Source organism: Zeugodacus cucurbitae, chromosome 5 (assembly GCF_028554725.1).
Source record: "Zeugodacus cucurbitae isolate PBARC_wt_2022May chromosome 5, idZeuCucr1.2, whole genome shotgun sequence".
NCBI lineage: Eukaryota > Metazoa > Arthropoda > Insecta > Diptera > Tephritidae > Zeugodacus > Zeugodacus cucurbitae.
In genome coordinates, this window is record NC_071670.1 from 30,191,473 (window position 1) to 30,216,309 (window position 24,837).

The 24,837-nt window shown below is 35.4% G+C and overlaps 2 protein-coding genes across 4 annotated transcripts in view; one reads left to right on the forward strand and one right to left on the reverse strand.

Annotated features, from left to right (window-relative positions):
- The window catches only part of LOC105216448 (otoferlin-like), a 107,078-nt gene extending 85,835 nt beyond the window's left edge, over positions 1-21,243 (forward strand). Inside the window, exons 8-25 of the mRNA XM_029042999.2 lie at positions 6,443-6,658; positions 6,784-6,967; positions 7,094-7,156; positions 8,759-8,843; positions 14,261-14,417; positions 14,563-14,749; positions 14,810-14,905; positions 14,966-15,649; positions 15,714-15,911; positions 15,975-16,091; positions 16,160-16,513; positions 16,572-18,011; positions 18,069-18,613; positions 18,690-18,936; positions 18,998-19,248; positions 19,312-19,550; positions 19,609-19,888; positions 19,955-21,243. Coding sequence (XP_028898832.2) covers positions 6,443-6,658; positions 6,784-6,967; positions 7,094-7,156; positions 8,759-8,843; positions 14,261-14,417; positions 14,563-14,749; positions 14,810-14,905; positions 14,966-15,649; positions 15,714-15,911; positions 15,975-16,091; positions 16,160-16,513; positions 16,572-18,011; positions 18,069-18,613; positions 18,690-18,936; positions 18,998-19,248; positions 19,312-19,550; positions 19,609-19,888; positions 19,955-20,135 — 5,524 coding nt within the window. The 3' untranslated portion in view covers positions 20,136-21,243. The remainder of the gene's footprint in view (positions 1-6,442; positions 6,659-6,783; positions 6,968-7,093; positions 7,157-8,758; positions 8,844-14,260; positions 14,418-14,562; positions 14,750-14,809; positions 14,906-14,965; positions 15,650-15,713; positions 15,912-15,974; positions 16,092-16,159; positions 16,514-16,571; positions 18,012-18,068; positions 18,614-18,689; positions 18,937-18,997; positions 19,249-19,311; positions 19,551-19,608; positions 19,889-19,954) is intronic.
- Positions 21,244-21,614: 371 nt separating this feature from the next.
- LOC105216450 (phospholipid-transporting ATPase IF) overlaps positions 21,615-24,837 on the reverse strand; it is a 33,525-nt gene continuing 30,302 nt past the window's right edge. For all 3 annotated transcript variants that reach the window (XM_011190941.3, XM_054232517.1, XM_029042997.2), the window contains exons 7-11: positions 24,656-24,797; positions 24,098-24,600; positions 23,228-24,041; positions 22,844-23,170; positions 21,615-22,387 (exon numbers count right to left, since the gene is read on the reverse strand). In XM_011190941.3, the coding sequence (XP_011189243.1) occupies positions 22,177-22,387; positions 22,844-23,170; positions 23,228-24,041; positions 24,098-24,600; positions 24,656-24,797 (1,997 nt within the window). In that variant the 3' untranslated portion in view covers positions 21,615-22,176. The remainder of the gene's footprint in view (positions 22,388-22,843; positions 23,171-23,227; positions 24,042-24,097; positions 24,601-24,655; positions 24,798-24,837) is intronic.

Genomic DNA, 24,837 nt, shown 5'->3' on the forward strand with positions numbered 1-24,837 from the left:
GTCGGCCACGATTGAATTCGTTGTACCAGTTTTTCACAGTGCTTCATAGCCATACAAAGATTTTAGTTCATCGATGCACTCTTGTCGCGATATTCCACGTCGAAAGTTATGAAAAATGATCGCACGAAAATGTTCACGAGTTAATTCCATTTTTTGGCCGAGATGAATTTTTTTTAATCCCCTGTAAATAAAACAATTCACGATTAAATGACGAAACGTTCTGAGTGATGATATGCTAAAAAATGTCAAACTTTCCATTGGAAATGTCAGATTGCACCTGGCAAAACTTAGTGTTGCCTAGGCCAGAAATATATATAGCAGCCCTCGTACACATGTTCGTTGTATTATATACACTTTTACAAGAACAAGTTATTTAATGGTATCTGCTTTGTTGTTACACTTGTTGTGAAGGAAGCTATTTCCAGCTAAATTATTGGGTCTTATGAGAATTACGAAAATCTTTCAACTTGAAAGCTACCAAATATGTATCCCAGATATTCTAAAGAAATTCAAAGAAGATGTGATTTTCTAATAGTGTGCATCTGTGCCAAATGGACAAATTCAGGTCAATATTACCTCTAGCCCTCATATACCTACTATACGGATTGTCAAAATTCTGGTGGACTTAATACCTTATATATCGGTTAATATGTGATATATCTTACCGAAATTAAGTGAACTAATATAATTGGATATAGTTTCGCTAGATGGAAAAAATGTTTGAAATCGGTCCAGGAATTACCCCAGCTTTCGCTATTTTAGTGGACCTTATTCCGAATTTGTGGGTCAAATTGTGTGTTGTCATGATAGGTTAAGCTAGGTAAATCTGGCAGGCAGTTAGCCACACATAGACTGTTTTTGGCCCTTTGCAGTACCAGATGAAGTGCCGTCACGTACTCAATGTGAAGTCCTTTAGGATGCCTGCGCTTGATGCGAATTTCAAAAGTTGGTGTGGCTTCACTATCGAAATCTCTTGCAGATTATGGTACTGTTAAGCCCCCAAGTGCTGAAGCACTTGATAACTTTACATAAATAAATTGCGAGATAATAAAATGTTCGGTTATAGCTGAAGTTAGCCCCTCTTAACTTGTTTTTAATCATGTTTAGCCACTCAATATATTTTCTTGAGTGTTGTTAGTCTCTGCTTGGTTTTCGTTATCCTTTTCACTATGGTATGTACATAATAATCATAATCTTTATACTCATACGTATAAAATGGTAGTCAACATCGGAGTTCTAGGCGCATATCTACCTAGATTTTATAAATCTACTTTATTCATGTAACTAAATACATTATTTTCTGCTTATGTTACTTTTTTAGCCTTTTGACTATATATCATTTATTTTTAATAGCTTCTGCACATCTAGAAAAAGAAATATGTAGAAACAAGTTCAGGTGGCATGGTTCAAATAATTTACTTTCTTGTTTGCATAAAATAAGTACTATATATACAAATGTAAAAAACCTTAAGTATCTACTTCTTATACGGAGTTGTGTATCTCTACTCCTTCTCCATTTTGTCATACGATTGAAACAGTGGTTTTATATTTTCATATTGATTCCGTAATTGAACTTTGTCTGCGTGTTGTATTTTTGTATTTATAAAGAAAATTGTACTCGTATCATCAATTTTACTTTACTTTTCCGCGAAGAGCAGCTATCGCCACAAAACGTCAATTTACCAATTTCCGTCATGTTTTCATTTGATTGTCATCAGTTTGCCTTCGCTCATGTGCATACATCCGTCCTTATGTTTGTATGCGTGTTGGTGTACTTGATACTAGGGTGGCTCATTCTACAATTCCCAATTCCATCAAATAACCGTAAAAATACTGATTTTAAATGAGAAAACAATATTTAATTTTTAAGAAGAAACTTATAGAACCATGCTGAGCTAACTCGGTAATCATTTTGAATAACAGAGTATATTTCTATCAGAGATCTGCATTGAGTAATAATGAAATTAGTGCACTAACTCATGAGCCAAACAAATTGGTGTAAATGAGTACTAAGACAAATATCAAAAATGACAAAGACTCATTTCCACCAAACCAAAAAAAACTCATAGTATTTCTACACTTATATGTGCCGTCAATTTATGACTCAAACGAGCGTATATTAAAAATTTTATTTTACTCACTTGTTCATTGGTCACGATGAAAATAAACTTGAATGAGCTCGCTACATTGATCGGCATGAGTGGAATTGTGACTTCGTAGCTGAGCGCGAAAGTAAAGATACCCAGTGAGAACTTTGTCACATTACATGTTTCATTATTTCATTGAACATGCATTTTCGTGCGTCTTTATTTATTTACAATATATTAATATTAAAAGAAATATATTAGAACATAAAAGTATTAACTTTACTGTTATTAATTAACTTAAAACATTAAATGTAATACACGACATCAAAGAACAAAACACATCGTTAGTCATTTCCCGCAGGCCACTTTTGCCTACCGGCGGCACAGCCTTCGTCAGTTTTACTTTGATCCTATTCGTATCACTTTATTATTTAGCTATACTATTGGTGTTATTTTGGTGGTATGGCTCATTTTTGTTTAACTTGACTGAATTATTGGCTCATGAGACAATTGAGCACTTCAACGATACGTATGAAGAGAAACTTACTCATTTTTCATGCTCTCGCTTTGTGTGCTGTGCGTAAATGTGTTTTAGTGGATCTTTGTGTTTGATGATTTTTGACTTATATGCAATAATACTATTTTTTGTGTTACTCAACCAATGACTCAAAAAAGGGAATAATTGCAGTTCTCTGATTTCTATATATCTAACTGGCATTCGAAAGTTATTATGGTGAACGATATCTTCAACTAATAGGTAAAAATGTTTATATCAAAAGCCAAGCCATCAATGGAAGTAAGAAAGAAAATGAAATCCATAATATATTATTTTTAGAATCAACCAGTCTACCAACCCTAATATTTGCCATTGGAGTCCTGTATGTAAAAGTTCTTCATGTAAATTTACCATTAATTTGAAACTTTGTTGGAGTTTCATTTTGAGTTGAACGCCTAGCAATGGAAAATCAATTTTCCTCCCCGCCGAGCACAAGCCTTAATACAATTTCCAAAAATTTTACAATGTATTATGGCGCAAATGAACAGAAAAGGTTTTCTTGTTAAAAGCACATCCAACAGGCAATGGGTTAATGCACATTTAATTGAAATTTACGTCATTTGCACAGGAACGATTTGTTACGGAAGAAACATACCAACGTGTATGTATGTGCGAGTGCATGTTAAAATGGCTTCATTACTGAAAACTCGAAAAATACTTTTATATACTAATTACAGTACCAGAAAAAGTAATTGTTTAATTACCTGGTTATATATGACAAATAATTGAATGCACAATCAGTATGATATTTTGATACCCCCAAATGATATATGCGTGGAAGATTATCACTAATTTGTGAATAGATAGTCTAGTTGGGTCTAACCGAACATTTTATACGCCTGGAATGTAAAATTAGACAATATTTGACTCGTACGAGTATATTTGGCATAAAGTTCTCTCCAACAATGAAATCATTCTATGTATGTAGTATAGGGAGGCGGGGGTAACTCCTGGGCCGATTTCAACTATTTCCCCAACGAATAGGGATGCAAACGATGTATCGATGTTTTTGAAACATCGATGTTTTAGTCAAAAAGTCAAGACAGTCTTAATATTAATATTAAGGGCTCAAATTTTAACTGATATCTTCTTACGTTGAATTGAAACTTTTAAGCCTGTTTGCAAGAAAAAAAAATTTTTTTTTTTGAATCACCCTAATTTAGATACGCTTTATTACATTGGATTTAGATTTTTGTAAAGTACGGAGAATTCGTTAAGGGAATGTGTGCTTGGACCTGCGATTACTTTTATGATTTATTTATACAATTTACATAATTCTGGCATAGGCTACTGCGTTTGATCAGATATTTAAATTACTTAATTTTAGATGCTAGGGCTAAAGGAAATACATTTTTTTTGTTTCATAGAAAATTAATCGGGCTGATACAACGGAATCTTCGGATGAGTGTGAAACAGAATACTCGTTTGATATAAGCTGTCAAATTTATCTACAATTACAGGGACGGAAGGTTGAAGAGAAAGTGTATCTCGGCTGTTATCCCTACCAATCAGAAGCCAACAGAGTTTGGGTTGACATGAATACTGTGTTTCCGGAGTTGTATAAACAGGCTTATTAATATTTACACATTGTGGCCTCTTCAGTGCCGAGTAACCGACTGTTTTCTAAACCCAGGGCAACTATCACGCATAAGTAAAATCGAAAAGAAATGACAGTGAAAAAACTTTCCATGTCGTTGTTTTGAAATTCTGTTATTTATTGAGAAAAAACTTTAACAGACATATAATGCTAAGTAAAATAAAATGTATCAACTTAAGACGTCCTACATTTCATTTATTTATGCTTCTGCTTCTGTATCCCTTAGCTTTTCACAGTAAATTTAAAATAAGTTAAAAAAGTTCAAAAATACATCGATGTTTTAATGGCCGATGTTTTTGATTTCGATGGGTTTTGAAGAAACATCGATACATCGAACCATCGATGTTTCATTTTACGATGTTCGCATCCCTACCAACGAAACTGCTTTATATACAAGATTATACGTTCACTTAATTTAGGTAAATTATCTCAATTATGGTAAAAAAAATTTATGATATTTGGAAATTCTAATATTAGGTATATCGGAGCTAGGGGATGTACGATTTTATCAATTTTTTAACAGAGACACATATTTATAAGAGTAAAATATTCCCTCCGAATCTCTGTAGAAATTATGAAGGACTTATAGATATTTTTTGGTAAAAAATTAGCTACTGGCATCGAGGTCCTCATGTTCGATACCTGGGGCTTCGTAAAGTCCGATTTTGAAAAATAGGAAATATAATTCGCTTAAAAATGAATTGTGTTGGCAATGCGGTCCGGAACTCTCAGCTGAAATGTAATTTAGTTAAAATCAAATTTCCTACTACTTTTTTTTTGGAAAAAACGAAAATTGTGAATGAAAAAATGCGATGAACTGGCAATGCCTCTAGTTCAATATGCAAGCTATGATAGCTAATTCCAACATAAGCCAACTAAGTCTTCCACACAAAATAAGCCAATAGCTTAATTTGCTGGTCAAATAAAACACGCTTATTGTATAGTCAGATATAATTCAAAGTTATGTTACATGGGAACTAGGCGTGGTTGTGAACCGATTTCGCCCCTTTCAATATATAATATAAAATCAGGATGTCAAAAAAATAAGTACAAAATTTGGTTCAAATTTGTCAAGAGTAGTTTCTGAGATATTGGTTTTATCCAAAAAGTAAGTGGGGCCACGCTTGTTTCTACTCGTCTCCTCATCCTGATCAGTTTAATATATTTAACAGCATATCTAAATTGTTTAGGTGTTATAAACAACCATTAGGTGGACCAAGCTATTCTGTGCAACATGTAGCAAGAGTATAAAAATTACGAGTTAGAGAGCGACGATAGGAACCAAGTTCAGCTAGACTGTTGAATATCAAACGTAAAAACAGTGAATAAACTGCATCGTATTGGATTAAAATCGATAATTTTACTGTTTCAATTACATATATCTAATATAGATTTTATTATTGCTTGTTCTCCTGCAAGAGATTCTTTACTTTATTTATTTTTCTTTTAATTTATTGGAAAGTCGAATACTTATATAAATACAAGTGCATCAAAAAACTAAGCATATCACAATTTTTCTTTCAATTGTACCCCTATAATTTATGTACTTGTTTTGACTTGATGTAGCCATTAGGCAATTTATAAAGGTAAAATATTTAATAAGTACCTAACTAGCAAATAAAAAGCATAGTTATCGCTTGAAGTGTTTCAATTTTTTGTTCAGGCAGTAAAGAATTGTTACAAAACTTTCCATCCAATTGGATATACGAAGTCATCAACGAAAAGATTTGAAAGGACGGAAGCAATTGCATTTTTGAATTGAACTAAGAATTGTTCACATAAAATATGTATGTATGAATGTGAAATGAATGACCGGATAAAAGTTTAAGATTGTATATATGAACTCAGCAATATAGTGAAAATTCTTCAAGACATGCGGCATAATGTGGTCGAAGTGGTTTATAAAATGATATTCTACGTAACTACAAACGTTATATTTCGACGAAGTACATTAACAGATACTATATTTTTAACTGACAATTACGAATCATGACTATGCTAAAAATTTGAGATATTTGATGCGGAAATATTGATATATTAAAATATTACTATATGTATTACTATACACAAACTGCTCATTCATCATGAAATTATGAAATTTGACAAATTACTAATGCTTTTAATTTCTCGAAAACAAAACACATAATGACACTTTAATTATTCAATATTTATAACTAAGGACGCCTGTATACTCCATTACAGATCACCGTTAATTTTCGAACCGGATGCGCCCACTGCAGCCACTTCAGCTACCGAAGCTGAAACTGATGATGCGTTGCACACGCGTCGACTCACCGTCAGAGACCGTGGTGGAGAGGGTGTGACTACCCACGCAACAGGCGCTGACAGTGGCCAATCAAATCAATCAAGTGATGTTGAGGAGCTACAACAACAGCAGCACTATGATAAAGGCAAAATGTAAATAATTTCACTTTCCTACACAAATATATGTACATACATAAATAGACGAATTGCTATTATTATGTTATTATGCATTTCTATTCAAATCTGCACCTGTTCACCGAACTGCTTTCACATCACAGGATCAAAGCAATGACACACGCTTCCGACCACCTCAAGTCGCAGGACTTTCAAGTTTGCATCACAGTGATTGAGGCACGTCAGCTGCCTGGCCTCAATATGGATCCCGTTGTATGCATTCAAGTGGGTGATCAAAAGAAATACACCAGCGTCAAGGAGAGCACAAATTGCCCCTATTACAATGAGGTACAAACAAATATATTTTGTATATATAAATTGAAGGAACTTGCTTTTCTACATTCTATTTATTGCAAGCATTCCTCATATTACGCTCGTCATTTTCTCACTCCCCACATTTCCTTTTACTTTCAGTATTTTGTATTTGACTTTCACATGCCGCCGGTGATGCTCTTTGATAAGATTATAACTTTGTCGGTGAGTAGAATATGTTCTAATTAGACCAACGAGCGCATTTCATTCACGCGTTAATGCTTCACACATACACACATACAAAGAACTTAATAAATTAGATTAATTGACAGCGTAAATCAATTAAACCTGTCAAGCTATTTGCGTTGGATAAAAGCGATAATAGGCCTCATTAACTAAATGTAGGCGCATGCCATGGCGTATGAGTAACAATTCAATTCCGTTTGCAGTTCCTAAAATACGAATTGTTTCCAAATCTGTTTATCAAAAACAATTATTTTAATACTAGTGTTGAATGGCATCGGTGACGAAAGTTAATAATATATAATATCCGCTCTTTAAAAGTGTCAACGTGGAGTACTCATAGGAAGAGTGCTTCAAACAAAAAGAAACTCCAAATTTAAAAACTAAATTTTGAAATTACCCAGAAACGTATAAAAATTTTATACACTATGAACATGGTATTTGTACTCCAGATCTATTTTTAAAAAGTAAGTGGCTTATACAATTAAAGATTTCGATACGAATGATTTTTCAATACTGCTAAAAACAAAATACAAATTCTAATCACTAAAATTAATATATATGTACATACATATAAATATATATATTATATTTCATAAATACCTAAAAAGTCCAATGCCATTTTATACTCATCTACAGTTTTCTATTTATGTTTGTTGTAGTTAAAACTAGAACTAAACATCAAGAAAGTTTAGTATGTACGCCTCTGCATACAATTACAAACTTGTCTATGGTTACATTAAGCTTAAGATTTTTTGTACCCAAATCCACTTACGAGTGGATCAGAATGGGCGGCTGCTTCTTTCTACTAAAGCCAAAAAAATATACTTCGCATAAAGCGCAAGAAGTTTTATATGGTTTTTATATTAATTAGATAAAAATTGAAATCAGAAAGAACGCCTAACTACGAGCGTCCCCGCCTATGTTTACTAGGCTTTTTGTACAATTCAATGCATCCTAAACAAATACCTTTCATCAAGTCACTGAAACATTCCTCACATTCTATCTTAGTTATACAATTTCCTTTGGGATTGGAACATTGAGAGTCATGGAAGATATTCCATCGGTTGCAAGCTGCGTATTCGCAAAGTGATCTAGGTTTCATAAATCTCAGTACACTCCTGGCAATCTGCTAATTCTTTCTTAGCAAGCTCCTGAAGGTGACATTTCAGATACCCCGCCATGCCTTCACCATATTCTTTAATCGTCCTTAACTGTATTTCAATTGTAGCATTGACTCAAAGTGCTATGGTGTATAAATCATGTTAACTGATTTAGGCACTAAAAATCCTTGGATTATCTCTTCATCTCACGTTGAAGACTCTTTGTCTTATATTCTTCAAATCTCCACGTACCTTAAACAGTTATCCCAACAGTTAACTATAATATATATTATTTAGGTTTATAAACAACATTGATGGTATATATTTAATAATATATAATAATAATATAAATATGTTTTATAATATTTCATCGAGCAAACGTAAAGCCACTATTTTTCAAACTCAAAAATCTTTTTTATTTTAATAACGATCTATAAGAAATAGTAGATAGTAACTTAATTTGTTTTAAATTCATTCTTAGGTTATTCAATCTCGGAAATTTTTACGTTCGGGAACACTTGTGGGTTCCTTTAAGATTGACTTGTCTACAGTTTATGATGCACCGGGTATTTCAAATTTATTCTAATTAAATGGAATGCTACATAGTCATATTTTCACAACCGAAAAATAAACTGTCATTGCTTTTACAATGTTTTAAACTATTTGAAATTTGTTTATTTGTTACCTCCTCGAAATTTAAATTTTGAATCAACTCTTCAATTTAAACGTTGTTATATTTATACTCTTTGCAAAATTGTGTATTATAGCATCAGCTTGCTGTTTCGATTTTTTAATAACTGTTGAATATTTGTTTGATTTCTTGATTTCGTAAAGTTATATTGTACAAACTAACGTTAGCACTTTGCAATTATATTCTTCATTTTTTTAAGTCTACTTCTAATGCATAAACATAAACATTATTTCTAAAACAAGTACACTGAGGAAAACATAATAATGGCTCTCTTTGATTTGGCAACCGTTAGAGAATAGTGATTGAGCACATTATACGAATTATGCCAATTGTTTAATAGAAATGCAACACCTGACAAGGCATAGATAGAGATTTTTTGTGGTGAGTAATGTAGGATAATTTTCTGCAGAGACCGGATTCTCATAAGCTCTAACTCAGTCTTCCATTATTTAAGATATGGCCCAAAATATTAAATTTGAAGTTCAGGCAAATGACGGGCGATCCAAGTAGTGGTACCTTTTATAGCCTTTTTTGACAGATCACACATGAGTACTGTAAAGCTGTCATGTTATTTTTTTGGTATTGTTTGACATTTCATTATGGATTAACATACGCCTGAACAAATTTTAAAAATTGTTCAACTTTATTACGAAATTACACGTTCTGTATAGAATTTGCGTCTCGCGCTTTGCTCTACTTATGGTCAATATAATTGGCCTACTAATCATACTACTCGCAACACCATCACCCATCTTGAGAACCAGCATTTATTTTTGAATAATATTCGACCAAATAGACCACGTCCAGCACGCAGTGAAGAAAATATAGCAGCCGTAGCTGAGAGTGTACACGAAGACCGTGGAGAGTCGATTGGGCGCCGTTCGCAGCAATTCGGACTCACATATGAAACGTATAAAGTACAGCTTCTGCACAAACTAAAGGCGCTCGACTTTCCCAAGATTGCTTCGCTCTATGGTCTCTTGAAAAGTTCCAAGAAGATCCGACGTTTTCGAGCCAAATTCTGTTCTGCGATGAGGCCCATTTCTGGTGCAATAGGTATCAATCAATGGATTTATTGAGAGAACAGTTTAGTAAGCAGATAATTTCACGATTTGGGCCAGTCGATTGGACACCAAGATCTCTATGGGGATATGTAAAGTCTAAAGTATATGCGGACAATGGCGTTCCGATTCAGGCATTGGAGCAAAACATCACGCTTGTCAGTCGGCAATTACCTGTCGAAATGCTCGAAAGAGTCATCGAATATTGGACTCAACGGATGGACAACATTTTAATGAGATAATCTTTAAAAAAGAAATGACAAAGAATGTTTTTTTCGAATGATAATAAACATTTCCCATTAAATTTAAATTTTCTGTGTTTTTTCTGTAAAAAAGTAGGGAACCTCGAATCACCCTTTGAATGTACTAAAGCCAGCACTATCATATTTAAATATTACTGAATTTACTGTGTTACTGTAACTATTCTGATTGGTATTTCGAACTATTCTTCTTTCTATTTGCTTCTTCTTTTAAATGTTTGCTCTCCTAATTACGCTGTTCTTTCTCTCCGTTATCACCACACTTTTGCCTTCAAATATCCACATTAAATAATTATGCTACAAAATAAAATGTATTCACAAATTTCAAAACTGTTACTCCCAAACCTTGTCCAAAACACACAACCATAACAACAATGCCGATTCAAATACCTCGCAAATGAATTACAAATCATTAAACACGAAACGGACACGACAAAAAACCTACGTATCTATTTGTAACCATAACAAACAACCAACATAAGTGCCGCTAAACCGCACAATCACAACATAATAACCACTATCAAATTAACACAACAAATAATCATTACCGTGATCATGAACTAATAACCACTGGATTGGTGTGAATGCACAAAACCGCACCAACTGCCATTTGCACTAACTTCGTATGAACGACAACTACACAACACAAACCCAAAAATTCGCGTGTTGGTGTGCGTTTTAGGTGCTCCAAAGTCGTAATGTTTTACTGCGAAATAAATTGATTGGTAATTTTAAATTGGATGTGGGCACTGTTTGGAATCATACAGGTAAACAAATAATTGGCTAAATCATGCATACATAAAGCGAAGTTTCTCTTAGAAATAAGCTTGTCACTTTGCTATTGCACATATGGAACTTACCTAATAATTTAAGGAATGTCGTTTTATCAATCATCATTAAGAGATGCACAAAATAAAAAAAATCAAATCGTAAATCAAATTTATACAAATTTGGCTGTTTTACTTTCCTCATATTATTAATAAATTTTTTGGTTTGGAAAAATATGATTCTCTCTTTGTGATGACCGTAATATCATTGAAATTGAGTTATTCAAAACCTAGGCGCCTATGTGATACCTTTTCGCAAAGGAGTTAATTGGTCAATTGATCGATTTACCATATAAAAGCAAAATCTTATTTTACAATATTAATTTTTAATCGAATACAAATAGAGTTGAAACTGGGATGTAGCTCTGCGGGTTGTTATCTAAGCTGTAGATTTGGCCGTGTTTATTGATAAAATACCAAACAGCTGATGAAACTTACCTACTTCTTAAGGGAAAAAAGGAAATTTTTCAGAATTTTTTCTGAGAAAACTTTTTAATTTATTGATCCAAAAATTTATACACATAGTATGGTATCTTTTAACTGTATTTTAAGACTTAGTACTAGTAAAAATATTTATTTGAAAAAGAGCTACAGCTGATCTCCAGGAGCTCCTTTCAAAAAAGACGTTTTGCGGTGACTGGAACTGGATCATCCGAAATTAAAAAACCAAACAGATTTCGTTAAAATAATGTTAAATCTAGTCATTAATCGAAGGAATAAGCAAAATAAATTTTTTTGACAAAATGGGGGTTTCTCAAAAAAAAAATCGATTCTTCACCGAAATTTCGGCCTTAAATTGTTTATAAAAAAAAATATTTATCGGAGAGAAAAAATCTTCGATTAATTGCTAAAAAATATATTTAAGAAGGTCGTGTTAAAATTTGAGACTAATCGGTCGAGCCGTTTTCGAGTAATGTTGGTCACCGACTTTGAAAACACCATTTTGAGAAAAACGCGTTTAAAGTTTGGACCTTGTACTTCCAAGCACTCTCAAACGCCTTTTCTAATTTTTCATTTGCTTGTAACTTTGAAAATATTCACCGGAACGATATGAAATTTTCTGTGTGTATTCTTAAATATATGTACATTAAGAAAATGAAATAAAAAAAAAAATCGATTTTTTGAAAATTCTAACTGTATATAACCCCTTAAGAACAGCAAAAACAAAAATGTATACCAGTTTAGTGATAAACGAGTAGTCAGCTAAGTAGTAGCTGTGTGAAAAGCAAAAAGTGGTTTCACATTCACAATTTTTATGTATTAAATTAATTTGATTGTGCGAAAAGGCTATAAAAATATTTTAAATTCCATTCCGAATCAATGGTTTTGAAATAAAAAAGAAAAGCACACCTTGAAAGTATATCCGACTAATTTGAGAAACGATTTATATTTTTCTTAACTCTTGAAATACTCCCTCATTAAGTAGTACCTCTGCTTAAATCTTTTCCACTGTAATTCATATGGCACACAATCACTCACATTTCTCGCTTAATGCCATTAGCGTATTTGACCTCGCATAGGTAATCGTAATGGGATCTACTACGTAAGGCTTAAATACTAAAGATACTAATTGCTGATATGGTACTGTTCCTAACATATCCTTACATATAACAATAATTAAATGTATACCACTAAATGAAATTAAACATAGTAAAGCATTACACTTAGGTGTAATAACTAACTAATTAAATATTGACCAAAACCGGTAAGGAACTTTTATTGATTTTTTTGTTAAAACTGTAAACTTAGTTACAAATAACCACAACCTGCCAACCATACAAATTCATAAATGCCACTTGCGTCCTTTGTTAAATCTTTGATTGTCCTTTTGGCTACCTATGGCACACGCAGTGCCGACAAAAGCGCACACGAACTCAAGCACACTTCGAAATCCCGACTACTTGCACATTGAAAGTTTTCGCATGTTTTTTAATGTATGCATGGCTATGTGTAACGGAAATCAGTCACATTGTTTTGACGGTTATACACGCCTGCAGTCAAATCAAGTTTTCGCCTTTCCATTAGTCCAAAATTCAATGAGAGAAACTTTAGGCGCAACTGTTGATGCAAAAGTTTTTGCATCCCATACATGCATTAAACATAAGTTCATCTGTCGTACGTTGACGAATACAAAATGAGGAAGAGACAGAATGTGTAAATTCTATTAACTCACTGAGGTCGAGTACTAGTTGGAAATTACCATATAACTAGAATGGAATAGAATAGAAGCTGGTATTTTTTCAATGGTGAAAATTTCTTTTTTTTTCAGTCTCAAATGGGTTTAAAGTAGGCAAAAAGGAAAACCAGTTAATTAGCTCAAACTCTGTCTGTTATCTGTTTTTCCAAACCAGTTTAATATTGGACCACAAATTCAGGTTGAAAAAGTAGTGTTTTTATTATTAGTTCGATTTCAATTGTTAGGTATATGATGTTTATTGTATAGGTTGTTAAAACCTCGATCAACATATTCGAACCCCCATGTCTGTATACCAGAGGCAAAAATTAAATAATTTCAGGTTATCTCACTTGTAAAATCTTTTTGCGATGACTTATTCAAAGCATATGCATAACGCAAGTTTAGATATGTATGCTCCGTGGAGGACCGTTTGAGGTGTATGTATATTTTTGTATTTTATATAATAATAAATAAAGCACCTTATTCCATGTTCAGACGTAAATTTAATCTCCTAAAATCAAAATTAATCGCCTCCTAAATCACACCGCTGCACTTGTTGTTATTTACAACAAAGTTTGACAATATTTTAGTTTCTAAAGAATCAGTGATGAATTGTCTATTGGCGTTGAAGCAGTGTTGCATAGGGATAATGTAGTATATAAATTATAATTAATCTGTTCGGTGAGGAGAATGTGAGTGGCACAGCGCTGATTCTTGCTAAATTGGAATTAAGATTTTGTTTGAACACAATACAGTGTTTTTTTGAACACAATCATGCAATAAATTTACATAAATACTGCTGTATAAAACAACACATTTTTATATCACCAAAACAATTTCTAAATGTTTGCATGTTTTGTTATGAACCTCTCTTCTTTCTTTTTACTGGTTTTTAATACAATATTTAAACAAATTTTTAATATGCTTATGTAGATATTGTAAATTTAATTAATAAATGCCTTCTACAGATCATCAATTCTACCACAAATGGGCATTACTCACCGACCCCGATGATTTCTATAGTGGTCCAAAAGGTTATCTGAAATGTGATATTGGTATTATTGGCAAAGGTGATACCGTTAAGGTGCCTCAAAAATCTGAGAAGGATCCTGACGACATCGAAGCGTGAGTTAAAATAAACGAAATTTGCTTAATATTAATTGAAAAAATTGTTATAGCAGAAATTGTAAAGTGATTTAAGCCAAGTAGATTAAGCAAATTTATTATTATTCAGAATCTTATAATAATTGTATTTTTTGTTTGAAATCAGTAATCTACTGCTCCCAGTTGGCGTACCTATTGAACGTCAACGTGCTAAGTTTATTGTGAAAATATACCGCGCCGATGGTTTGCCGCGCATGAATTCATCGCTAATGGCTAATGTGAAGAAGGCTTTTACTGGCGAGTCGAAGGATTTGGTGAGCCCTTATGTACAAGTCTCCTTCGCTGGACTCATGGTAAATTGTTAAAAGGTAAAGCTAACCGTTATGCTCAATTCGATTTCTTGCTATTCAAAGGGTAAGACTACAGTTAAGAAGAATGCTTACGCACCTGTTTGGAATGAACAACTGGTGTTCACCGAGATGTTTCCCCCACTGTGTCAGCGCATAAAGGTAGATTGTACAAATTATGCGCGTTGAAAACTATGATTATGGTATATTACTTACTTTCAGATTCAACTGCGCGACGCTGATCCAATGAAACCGGCTATAATCGGCACACATTACATTGATCTTAAGCAGATTTCAAATGACGGCGATAGAGGATTTCTACCCACCTTCGGGCCTTCGTTCATACACCTGTACGGTTCTACGCGTGATTATACGCTGCTCGATCAACACTCCAACTTGAATACTGGCTTGGGTGAGGGTGTTAGTTATCGCGCACGCTTGCTAATCGCTATACGTACTGAAATAACGGACAACATTGAAATGACCACGGAGAAGAATGTCGAACTAGAACCCGCATATCCGATTTCAGAGTCCTCCTACTCACGCAATGAAGAGTTCTTTCTCTTTGGGTCTATTATAGAGGCTTCCATGCTGGATAAGAAGGTTAGCGATAAGACGGTCTTCTTCGAGCTTAGTATGGGCAATGCAGGTAACTCGTTAGACGGGCATAATGAAAGCTTCTCTACGGCCACAGATGAGGGAGAGGATGGCTGCATACTGGAAACGGTCGATACGACATCTTTCAGCAGCGTCACGAATGCATGCAAGCCCATCAGTCATGATAAATCACATTACTATTTACCTTACTGGGACTACAAGCCATGCATGGATGTGCGCTGTACACTACCAGATCTAAGACGGCGTATGTATAATAGTAATATGTTGTCGAAGATGTCCGAGAAGTTGGTAAGTTCAAACATAAGCCACAAAAATATGATAAATACTTAACTATCTTTAATGAATTACGCAGGAGGAGGGTTTGAGTAAGACAAAAAAGCTGATAGAAGATGAGGACGTTAAGGCAGAAGTTCGCTTACGCACCACACTTGAGGATCTCGCCTCAGCTTGTACGCGATATCTAAGTATAACCAAGGCAAATTCCGTTGGACCGGGAAGTGGCAAAACAAAGCTAGACAAGGAACGCATGAAACTATGTCAGAATGAAATCGTAAGTGAATTATCCAAATGTTATATATAAATTTCACATTATTTTATGTTGCAATGAATTTAGGAAAATCTGGGCAACTTGGCACGCAATCTACGCGCACTGGTGACTCGTAGTTCGCTCAAAGAGCGCTTTAAAACCGCACAGACGTTCCAACAAAAGCTTAAATTTCTTATTGATGACGTAAGTCAAAACAATTTCATTATATTTCTTTTATTTTAGTACTAAGTTTTACTATTTATGATTTTCAGCCTCAACACTCGTTACCGGATATATTCATTTGGATGATCGCCAATGGCAAGCGATATGCTTATCATCGCATGTCTTCTCGCGATTTAATTTACTCGAATATCGAGGAGGAAAGTGGCGTGCATTGTGCTAAAATACAGACCATCTTCTTGCGTCTACCCGGCAAACAGTCTCTTGGACCAGCCAGCTGGTTTATACAGGCCAAACTTTCTATTTACCTATGGTTAGGTGTTGTAGGCCATAAGGGACATTTCTTCGATGGTTTACCTATCGGATATGATCTATCGCATGAGTTACGTAATGCGGAAAGACCTGGTGCTATGGCACCGAATAATATACATTATCTCGAGAAATCTGTAAGCTAGACAAAAACTAAATTTAGATTTCAAATCTTACTTCTCTCTCGTTTTATAGACATTTCAGCTACGCGCACACATTTACCAGGCACGTTCTCTAATTGGTTCCGATGCGTCTGGACTCAGCGACCCCTATGCTACCGTGTACATTACGGAATTCGCTAAGACAACACAAGTCATCGAGGAAACTTTAAGTCCTACTTGGGATGAATTATTGGTTTTCGATGAAATTTTGGTTTTCGGCAGCAAAGATGAGATTAAGAAAGATCCACCTACAATCATTATCGAAATTTACGATCAAGATAAAGTTGGCAAGTCGGAGTTCATTGGACGTGCCATAGCAAAACCACGTGTAAAACTACGTGAGAACGCCTACACTACACCAACGTTGGAATGGTTTGACATTATCCGTGGGCATGAGAACGCTGGTGAATTATTAGCTGCTTTCGAAATGCTCGAGATCGGGTCCACCGATATGCCGCGTCTCACAGAACCCAAACAACTTCCGTGTAGTCAACAGGAGAAGTTGAAGGATAAAAATACGCCACCGCCATCAGGTACGATTTTACCAGTGCCGAAAGAGGTGCGTCCACATTTGGCGAAATTCAAATTAGAAGTTTTATTCTGGGGCTTACGTGATCTTAAGCGTGTACATCTGATGTCAGTTGACAAGCCCCGCATTGATGTTGAGTGTTCGGGAAAAATTCTGAGTTCCAACATCATACAAAATGCAAAGAAAAATCCGAATTTCCCAAGTATGCTGAAATCCATTGAATTAGAACTTCCTCTGGAGGAAACCTATGCGCCGCCAATAACTATTCGTTGCGTGGACTGTCGATCGTTTGGTCGATATACTTTGGTTGGCACCCATCAAATCACATCAATGCACCGTTACATATATAAGCCCCCACCAAAGGAAGACATCACAAAATACAAAACTATGGGTGGTCAAATTATACTTTCTGCGCCGCTGAATGAAGAGGGATTGAGTAACCTTGTTGATGGTTTCAACATGCAAGCGATGATTGCGGCAAATGCACATCAAGCGAATATGAAAGATTTTTATGGAAATCGTCGTTCATCATGTGATCAATTTACGCTCTATGGTGCCGCCTGCGTTACAAAATTGGCCAAAAAGCAAGTATCGAAGAAAAGATCTGCACAAATGAGTAATGCAAATGAGATAATTATGGACCAGGACCATGATGATCAGCTTAGTCGGGATTGGTGGACTAAGTATTTTTGGTCCTACGAACGACTTATCGATTTAACAAAAACAGAAAAATCGCACACCTCCGAAAAATTGCTTGCCCCACCAATCAACGCCAACCCCACAAATGTACAAAAGTTTGGTATCAAGGGAGCCAAGTTGGTGCAAAAACTGAGCCCAAAAGGCATGACGAGTATAGCGCGTGACAAGCATGATCACAATAGCGAAAAGGTATCACCCAATCCGCAAACCAATAGGAACAATATGAACTCGACAGCTATGTGTCAGGTATGTAGTAACATATTCTACGCGATGTTATGAAATCTAATAAAACTTAACATTTAGATCTACCCCAACGAACTAGAGGGCCAACTCGAATACAATTACTTCCGTGAATGGCTGCACTCTTTTCCTCTTTACCGTGGTAAGAAGACCGGCGATTCCACCGAGGACGACAATCGCACAGTAGGGTTCTTCAAAGGCGCCATAAAAGTGTATAAACTACCGCCACCAAAAGGCACTGAATTGCCTACACCCAATTTACCCGCCAATGATCCACTTCATGTACTCGTACGTATTTACATAATAAAAGGTACGGACTTACATCCAATGGACTTAAACGGAAAAGCTGATCCCTACGTTGTGCTCCAATTGGGTAATAAGAGAATATCGGACAAAGAGAACTACGTTAGCAAACAACTGAATCCGATATTTGGAAAGTGTTTTGAAGTGGAGGCCATCTTTCCGCAAGATTCCATGCTTACGGTGCAAATATTGGACTGGGATTTGGTTGGATCTGATGATCTGATTGGCGAAACAAGAATCGATTTAGAAAACCGCTATTATAGCAAGCATCGCGCCACCTGCGGTATTGCGCTAAGATATGAAGTGTAAGCGAGAAGGATTCAGAAAAAAAATTCATATTTCTTTCAAAAGCTTGTTAACTTTATATTTTTGTGTTCGTAGATGTGGATACAACCAGTGGCGCGATCCCATGAAACCCACACAGATACTCTCGAAGCTGTGCAAAGAAAGCAAATTAGACACGCCACATTATTTTCAAGATCGTGTGGCAATCGGTAAATATTGCATGACCTTTTCTGATGAAGAAGTAATAGCGTGGAATGGACCGACAACATGTCGTAACCGTGATGAACACCTAGCGCTTGCAGTGCTGCACAGATGGAGTGAAATACCCAAAGTGGGTTGCAAGGTAAGTGAAAACACTATACTTAAAAAAGGTCTGCTTTCAATTCAAATATTGTGATAAACAGATTGTACCCGAGCATATAGAATCACGACCACTATACAATCCCGAGAAGCCTGGTATTGAACAGGGTAAGATCGAAATGTGGGTCGACATGTTTCCCATGGATATGCCCTTACCAGGTCCGCCAGTGGATATATCACCGCGTAAGCCAAAGGAGTACGAATTGCGCGTTGTGATATGGAACACGGATGATGTTGTGCTGGAAGATGATGCTTTCTTCACTGGCGAAAAAATGTCAGATATTTATGTTAAAGGGTACGTAACTACATAGTTGTTGCTTGTAATGTCAAAAGTAAGACTCATATTTTTTTGAAACAGTTGGCTTACGGGACCGCAAGATATGCAGTCGACAGATATACACTACCGCTCACTCACTGGTGAGGGTAATTTCAATTGGCGTTTCATCTTTCCATTCGAGTATTTGGCAGCAGAAGAACGCATTGTGCTCTCCAGGCGCGAGTCACTATTCAGTTGGGACGAAACAGAAGTTAAAATACCTGCGCGTCTCGAACTACAAGTATGGGATGCGGACCACTTTTCAGCTGATGATTTCCTCGGTACTTCAATTGTATACCCAACACAGTTTTCTTTCATTACAATAATCTATTCAAATAGGTGCAATTTCATTTAATCTGAACCGCTTTCCACGGGGCGCTAAAACCTCCAAACTCTGCACACTCGACATGCTTAAGTCGGATACTGCTTTGCCCACCGTGAATATCTTCAAACAAAAACGTGTGCGTGGCTGGTGGCCATTTTATGTGAAGAAGCAGAATGAAGAAATGGAGCTTACCGGCAAGGTGGAAGCAGAGTTCCATTTACTTACAAAAGAGGAGGCTGAACAGAATCCTGCCGGTTATGGACGTAGTGAGCCGGATCCACTAGAGAAACCAAAGTAAATTAATTTTGTTATTGTAAAATGTTGAATATGGCTTTAACGAATTTTCTTTCACACTTACAGCCGCCCTGATGCTTCGTTCATGTGGTTCCTAAATCCACTCAAGTCTATACGCTACATTGTCTGGCACAACTACAAATGGGCTATACTAAAAGCACTGCTCATATGTGCTATTTTCTTATTCTTAATTCTCTTCGTTTATTCAGTGCCTGGATATTCGGTCAAGCGGTTGTTGGGCGCCTAAAGACAAACGGTGTATCTTTCACAAATTTCTAAATTGTTAAGACTACATCTATCCTTATGTAGGTCAAAAAGTTTATATTCCAAGCCATATATGCTAAATTTAGGTTATGTGAAACTGTAAGAGCGTAAAATGTCAGTAGGAAGCAAGAGAGTCAAGATAGTTTTTGTGTTGTGGAAATTGAGTCATCCAAGAATACGAGAATGATAGACGCAAGATTGCGATACACTACGTCATAACTAATGTAAACCGTCTAACTTTCATGGTAATCGTGAACAAAGCTTCCTCTCCTTCCAATTATAAAACTGTAATGTCTATTTGTATCACTCTTGACGAAATCTGAAGTTATTCTTTTTTTTGGTTTATAGACATGCTAAGCAATTATATGTTCGCTATTTTTTTATCGGATGTTCGGAATTTTCGCATTCGAGCAGAATTATACTCTAGAATTTAGAAAATTCTTCTTTAGAGAAAAACCGTATTTCCAAAAAAATATTAAATTATTTTGAAGGATTTGCTAACCATATATAAAACCATAATAAAATTCATTCAGTGCATAATTTTCAATATATATAGGAACAAAAACTGGTAACCATGAGATAATTTAAATGGTTCCAACAACCATTTTATCGAATACTACTTTAAGTTCCATAAAAATCAAAACTTTTAAAAGGAAAAGTGTCTAATAAAAAGTGCTCATGCAGCAATGGTACGCTGTACCTGATTTTACTTGTAGTGTCAATCATATCAGTAAAAGTAGTTAGAATAAATCGCAGAATGACTTATGAATAATGACTGTTTCAGGGGTTTTTGATAAGTGTGATGAACAGCATGTACAAAGAGTTAGCAAATTTTGAGGGATATTCTATATTTTGAGAAGCATTTGTACGCAATGAGGGAGCGGGATCTCGAGTATGTGCGGTAGCGCGACAAATCGGTTAAGGTAGTAAAAACGAAAACTCAAATCATAACTTAGCGTGTTGTATTTACGAATTTTACAGCAACTTGCAACAATGTACCCTAAAACAATCATATTTACAAACACAAATACGTACTACTTACACACTTGTGCTCGTTTTACGAAATATTTTAATAATAACACTTAAAAACATATAGAATAATTTATACAACAAAGTCTTGTTGTACGCATGAAATTAAAAAAGTAAAAGTGCATATAAAAAATTAAAAAAAAAGATTTAAGTATGTATGCAATATGTTGTGTTTATTAAATTGCTCAATTGTGCTTATATATTTACAAAAAAAAAATCTTTGAAAAAATTGTTATTATATTTACTACGATTTACCATTTAATAATACACCAAAAAAACTCTTGTAAATTATGCACTTCACATTATTTTGCTCAATATCAACATTGATTCGTCTTCAAGTATACACAAAAATATTTGTAAAATTAATTGAAATAGATTTTAATGAATATTTATTAAAAAAAAAAATAATTAATTAATTAATAATAAAAAGCCGTTCACATTCAAAATTGTCTTTCTTTTATTTAAAATATATAAATGTAGTTATATTTACAATTCTCTCCTTCATTTTTGTTGCTTCAAAAATATTTGTTCTAATATACATACATATGTACATGTTTGAAGCAGTTGTCATGGCATAAATTAACAAGCTAACAAATTTGTTTTAAATATGTACACATGTTTTATAATTTAATAAAAACTATATATATAAATAATACTTTTATAACTATATTTGGTAGCCACCTTAAGGCATACATCCTTAAATTCAATGCTAATTTAATTTGCAATAACACTATTTATATACTGTAGAAAGCGAGGCTGCGATCGCTTGGAACGTACATACGTATCTACAAGATACCATAACCCAGACAGCTGGCACATTTAATTTAAACACATACGTTGCTGAGCATTAATAAAGCCGATAAAGTCGATAGTTAGTTGCGATAGCAGCATTCATATACTTCTAGTGTATGAATAACGGATTTAAAAATATATCTATAGTAACAGATATATATTTATATGATAACTATAGCAACATAACGCCATTTCACAGCAACTCATAAATGTGTCGATTCCACATTTCGCCGCATCAGTAAACGTCCCGTATTTGGGTAAAAGCTGCGTTTAGGTAAATTAAAAGCTTTCGGAATAACTCTGATTACATAATCTGGCAACAAACAGGCAATAACGGTGATTATAGTGAACAGCCAAACGGGCAGCGAACACAGTATTTTATTATATGCCCAATAGATATCGGTGTCGTAGTCCCTGCAAATAAAAAGGAAATCAGGACATCAAATATATTTTTATATCCGCTTTATTGTTTAAAGCCGGTGTAATAAGCTTATTATTTAATAAAAAAACATTTGGTTATTTTTCAGATACCTGGCAGGTAAACGACAACAAAATTGTGGGATGAACCAAAGCAATACTAAGGGCGCTTTCATAGTGAAAGCAAACCCGATTTCTATATTTTAATTGAACCCTAGAATCCAATCGGACTCATCGAACACGTTAGCAGTACAAAGAGAGCTTTCACAGTGAAAGCTAACCCGATTTGTATATTTTAATTGGACCCTAGGATTGAATCGAACCCAGAAACACGTTAGCAGTATAAATAAACCTTTCACAGTGAAAGCTAACCCTATTCGAACATTTTAATTGAACCCTAGAATCCTATTGAACTTAGGAAACAATAAAGAGTTTGGATATTGATATACTTACAGATCAATTACGTTATAGATAACAGTAGTTATCATGAACGCCAATATGGAACCCACAATCGTCACTATATACCAATAGCTCAGGTACTTTGACTCTAGCATCAGTTTTAAGTTGACCACAATCACCACGATTTCCATGAGCAACGTGCCAAAGCAAGAAAACTCCGCTGGCTGACCAATATTCAATAGAATATCGTTTGTGGAAAACACATAATAGGTGAAGTAGTAAGTTATCAGCGTATGGTAGAAAGCAAATAGTATCCAACCGATGAAGTATTCCCAGTGTAGTCCCTTGTTGTTTATATTTCTTTTATAAAGTTCGGGTTGGCTGTGTAGAAGAAATCATGATAAATATTTGTATATCTAACAAAACTTAAGCACATACTTTAAAAGCGTCTCCTCACTAAATGCTTTCTCTGTAAGAGAAATAAATAAAATCGGCAACGAAGTATAGATCACATTGTATAGAGTCAGAAACAGAGAGTCGTAAACGGATTGCGATGAGAAGAGTGAGTAGAATTGAAACAGGAACATTATACCCATAAAGATGATATTTTTATAGAAGAAATAAAGCACTAAGAGCGACAGACGCGTCGTATGATAATGTCCATGTACTAGTATTAAACGTTTCAGCATACAAAACTTGGCGAAGGAAAAGTCCGCACAACGTGCCGCTTGTCGACCCTCTTTTCCCATAATGCCAAGGCCCACATGTGCCTCCTGAATCATGGAGACATCATTGGCACCATCACCCACTGCAGCAGTAGTGTAAGCCTCTGCAGAGGTTCTTATTAAAGACACCACTTCACTTTTCTGCAATGGACTTAAACGACAGCAAAGCACTGCCGTACATTTGATCGCGACATCGCGGAACATTTCTGGAGTCTCATTCAATGCGATGCTTAAACTTTTGCCATCGATTAGTAGTGCACACTGTGCGCCAATACCGAATACAATTTCACGGTCCAAGCCACTCAAATGCACCATCATGTCCTCTTTCGATCTACAATCGATTATAAAATACTTGATAGCGTCGGGCGGTATGTGGCCACAAGAGAGCGCTATGTTAAGCGCAGTTTCGACCTTATCACCGGTGAGCACCCAAATTTTGATCCCGGCCTTTTGCAGTGAGATCAGTGTATCTGCAACATCGTCTTGTAACGCGTCTTCGACGGCAGTGGAACCCAGTAACTCAAGATCTGCAAAGAATATAGTTTAGAAGCTGCGTGTGTATACATATTTAGATTCTACTTACTGCACTCGATTTTAGCATATGTTTGCTCCAGCAACTCCTTTCGATTTTCCAACGAACTGTTCGCCACATTTATTTCGTCAATGAAGCTGTGGTACTCGTCATCGCCAACGCGTCTCCTCGCCACGGCCAGTGTACGCAAACCTTGGCGTGCGAAATCGCTTATATGCGCATCGGTTCGTGATACAATATTTGACTGATTGTTGGCACACAGTGGGAACACATAACTTTCTGCACCTTTTGTGTAGATCCATTTTGTACCATTCTCATCTTTTACAATCACACTCATACGTTTGCGATCAGAAGTGAATTCCAGTACATGCAAACGACTGAAATGCATTTCGTTGACTTTACCAACGCTAAAGGGGCGCGAATAGTCCATGTGTGGAGGCACGACGCGAATTCGCAAAACCTCATCATCATCGCCCATATAGACGAGCCCCAGATTGGCGCAAGCCTCAACGAGCGCCTTTTCGTCTGGGCTGGAGGCTTGATAGTCGAGCGTGCTGCGTGGAAATGGTTATTAGAGGACACATCAATAAACGCAAAAGATAAACTTACAGCACAACTTGTTCGATCTCATTCTTGCGTCGCTGTGACTCCGCGCGTATCAGCAGCGTTGGCTGACGCTGGAAGTTGGGTGCTGCATAAGATTCACGCGACAGATTGCTCGCTGTGCGGATGACAGTTCCACGTTGTTGAACTAGAAATATGTCATATGATTATTCTAACAACACTGCTCG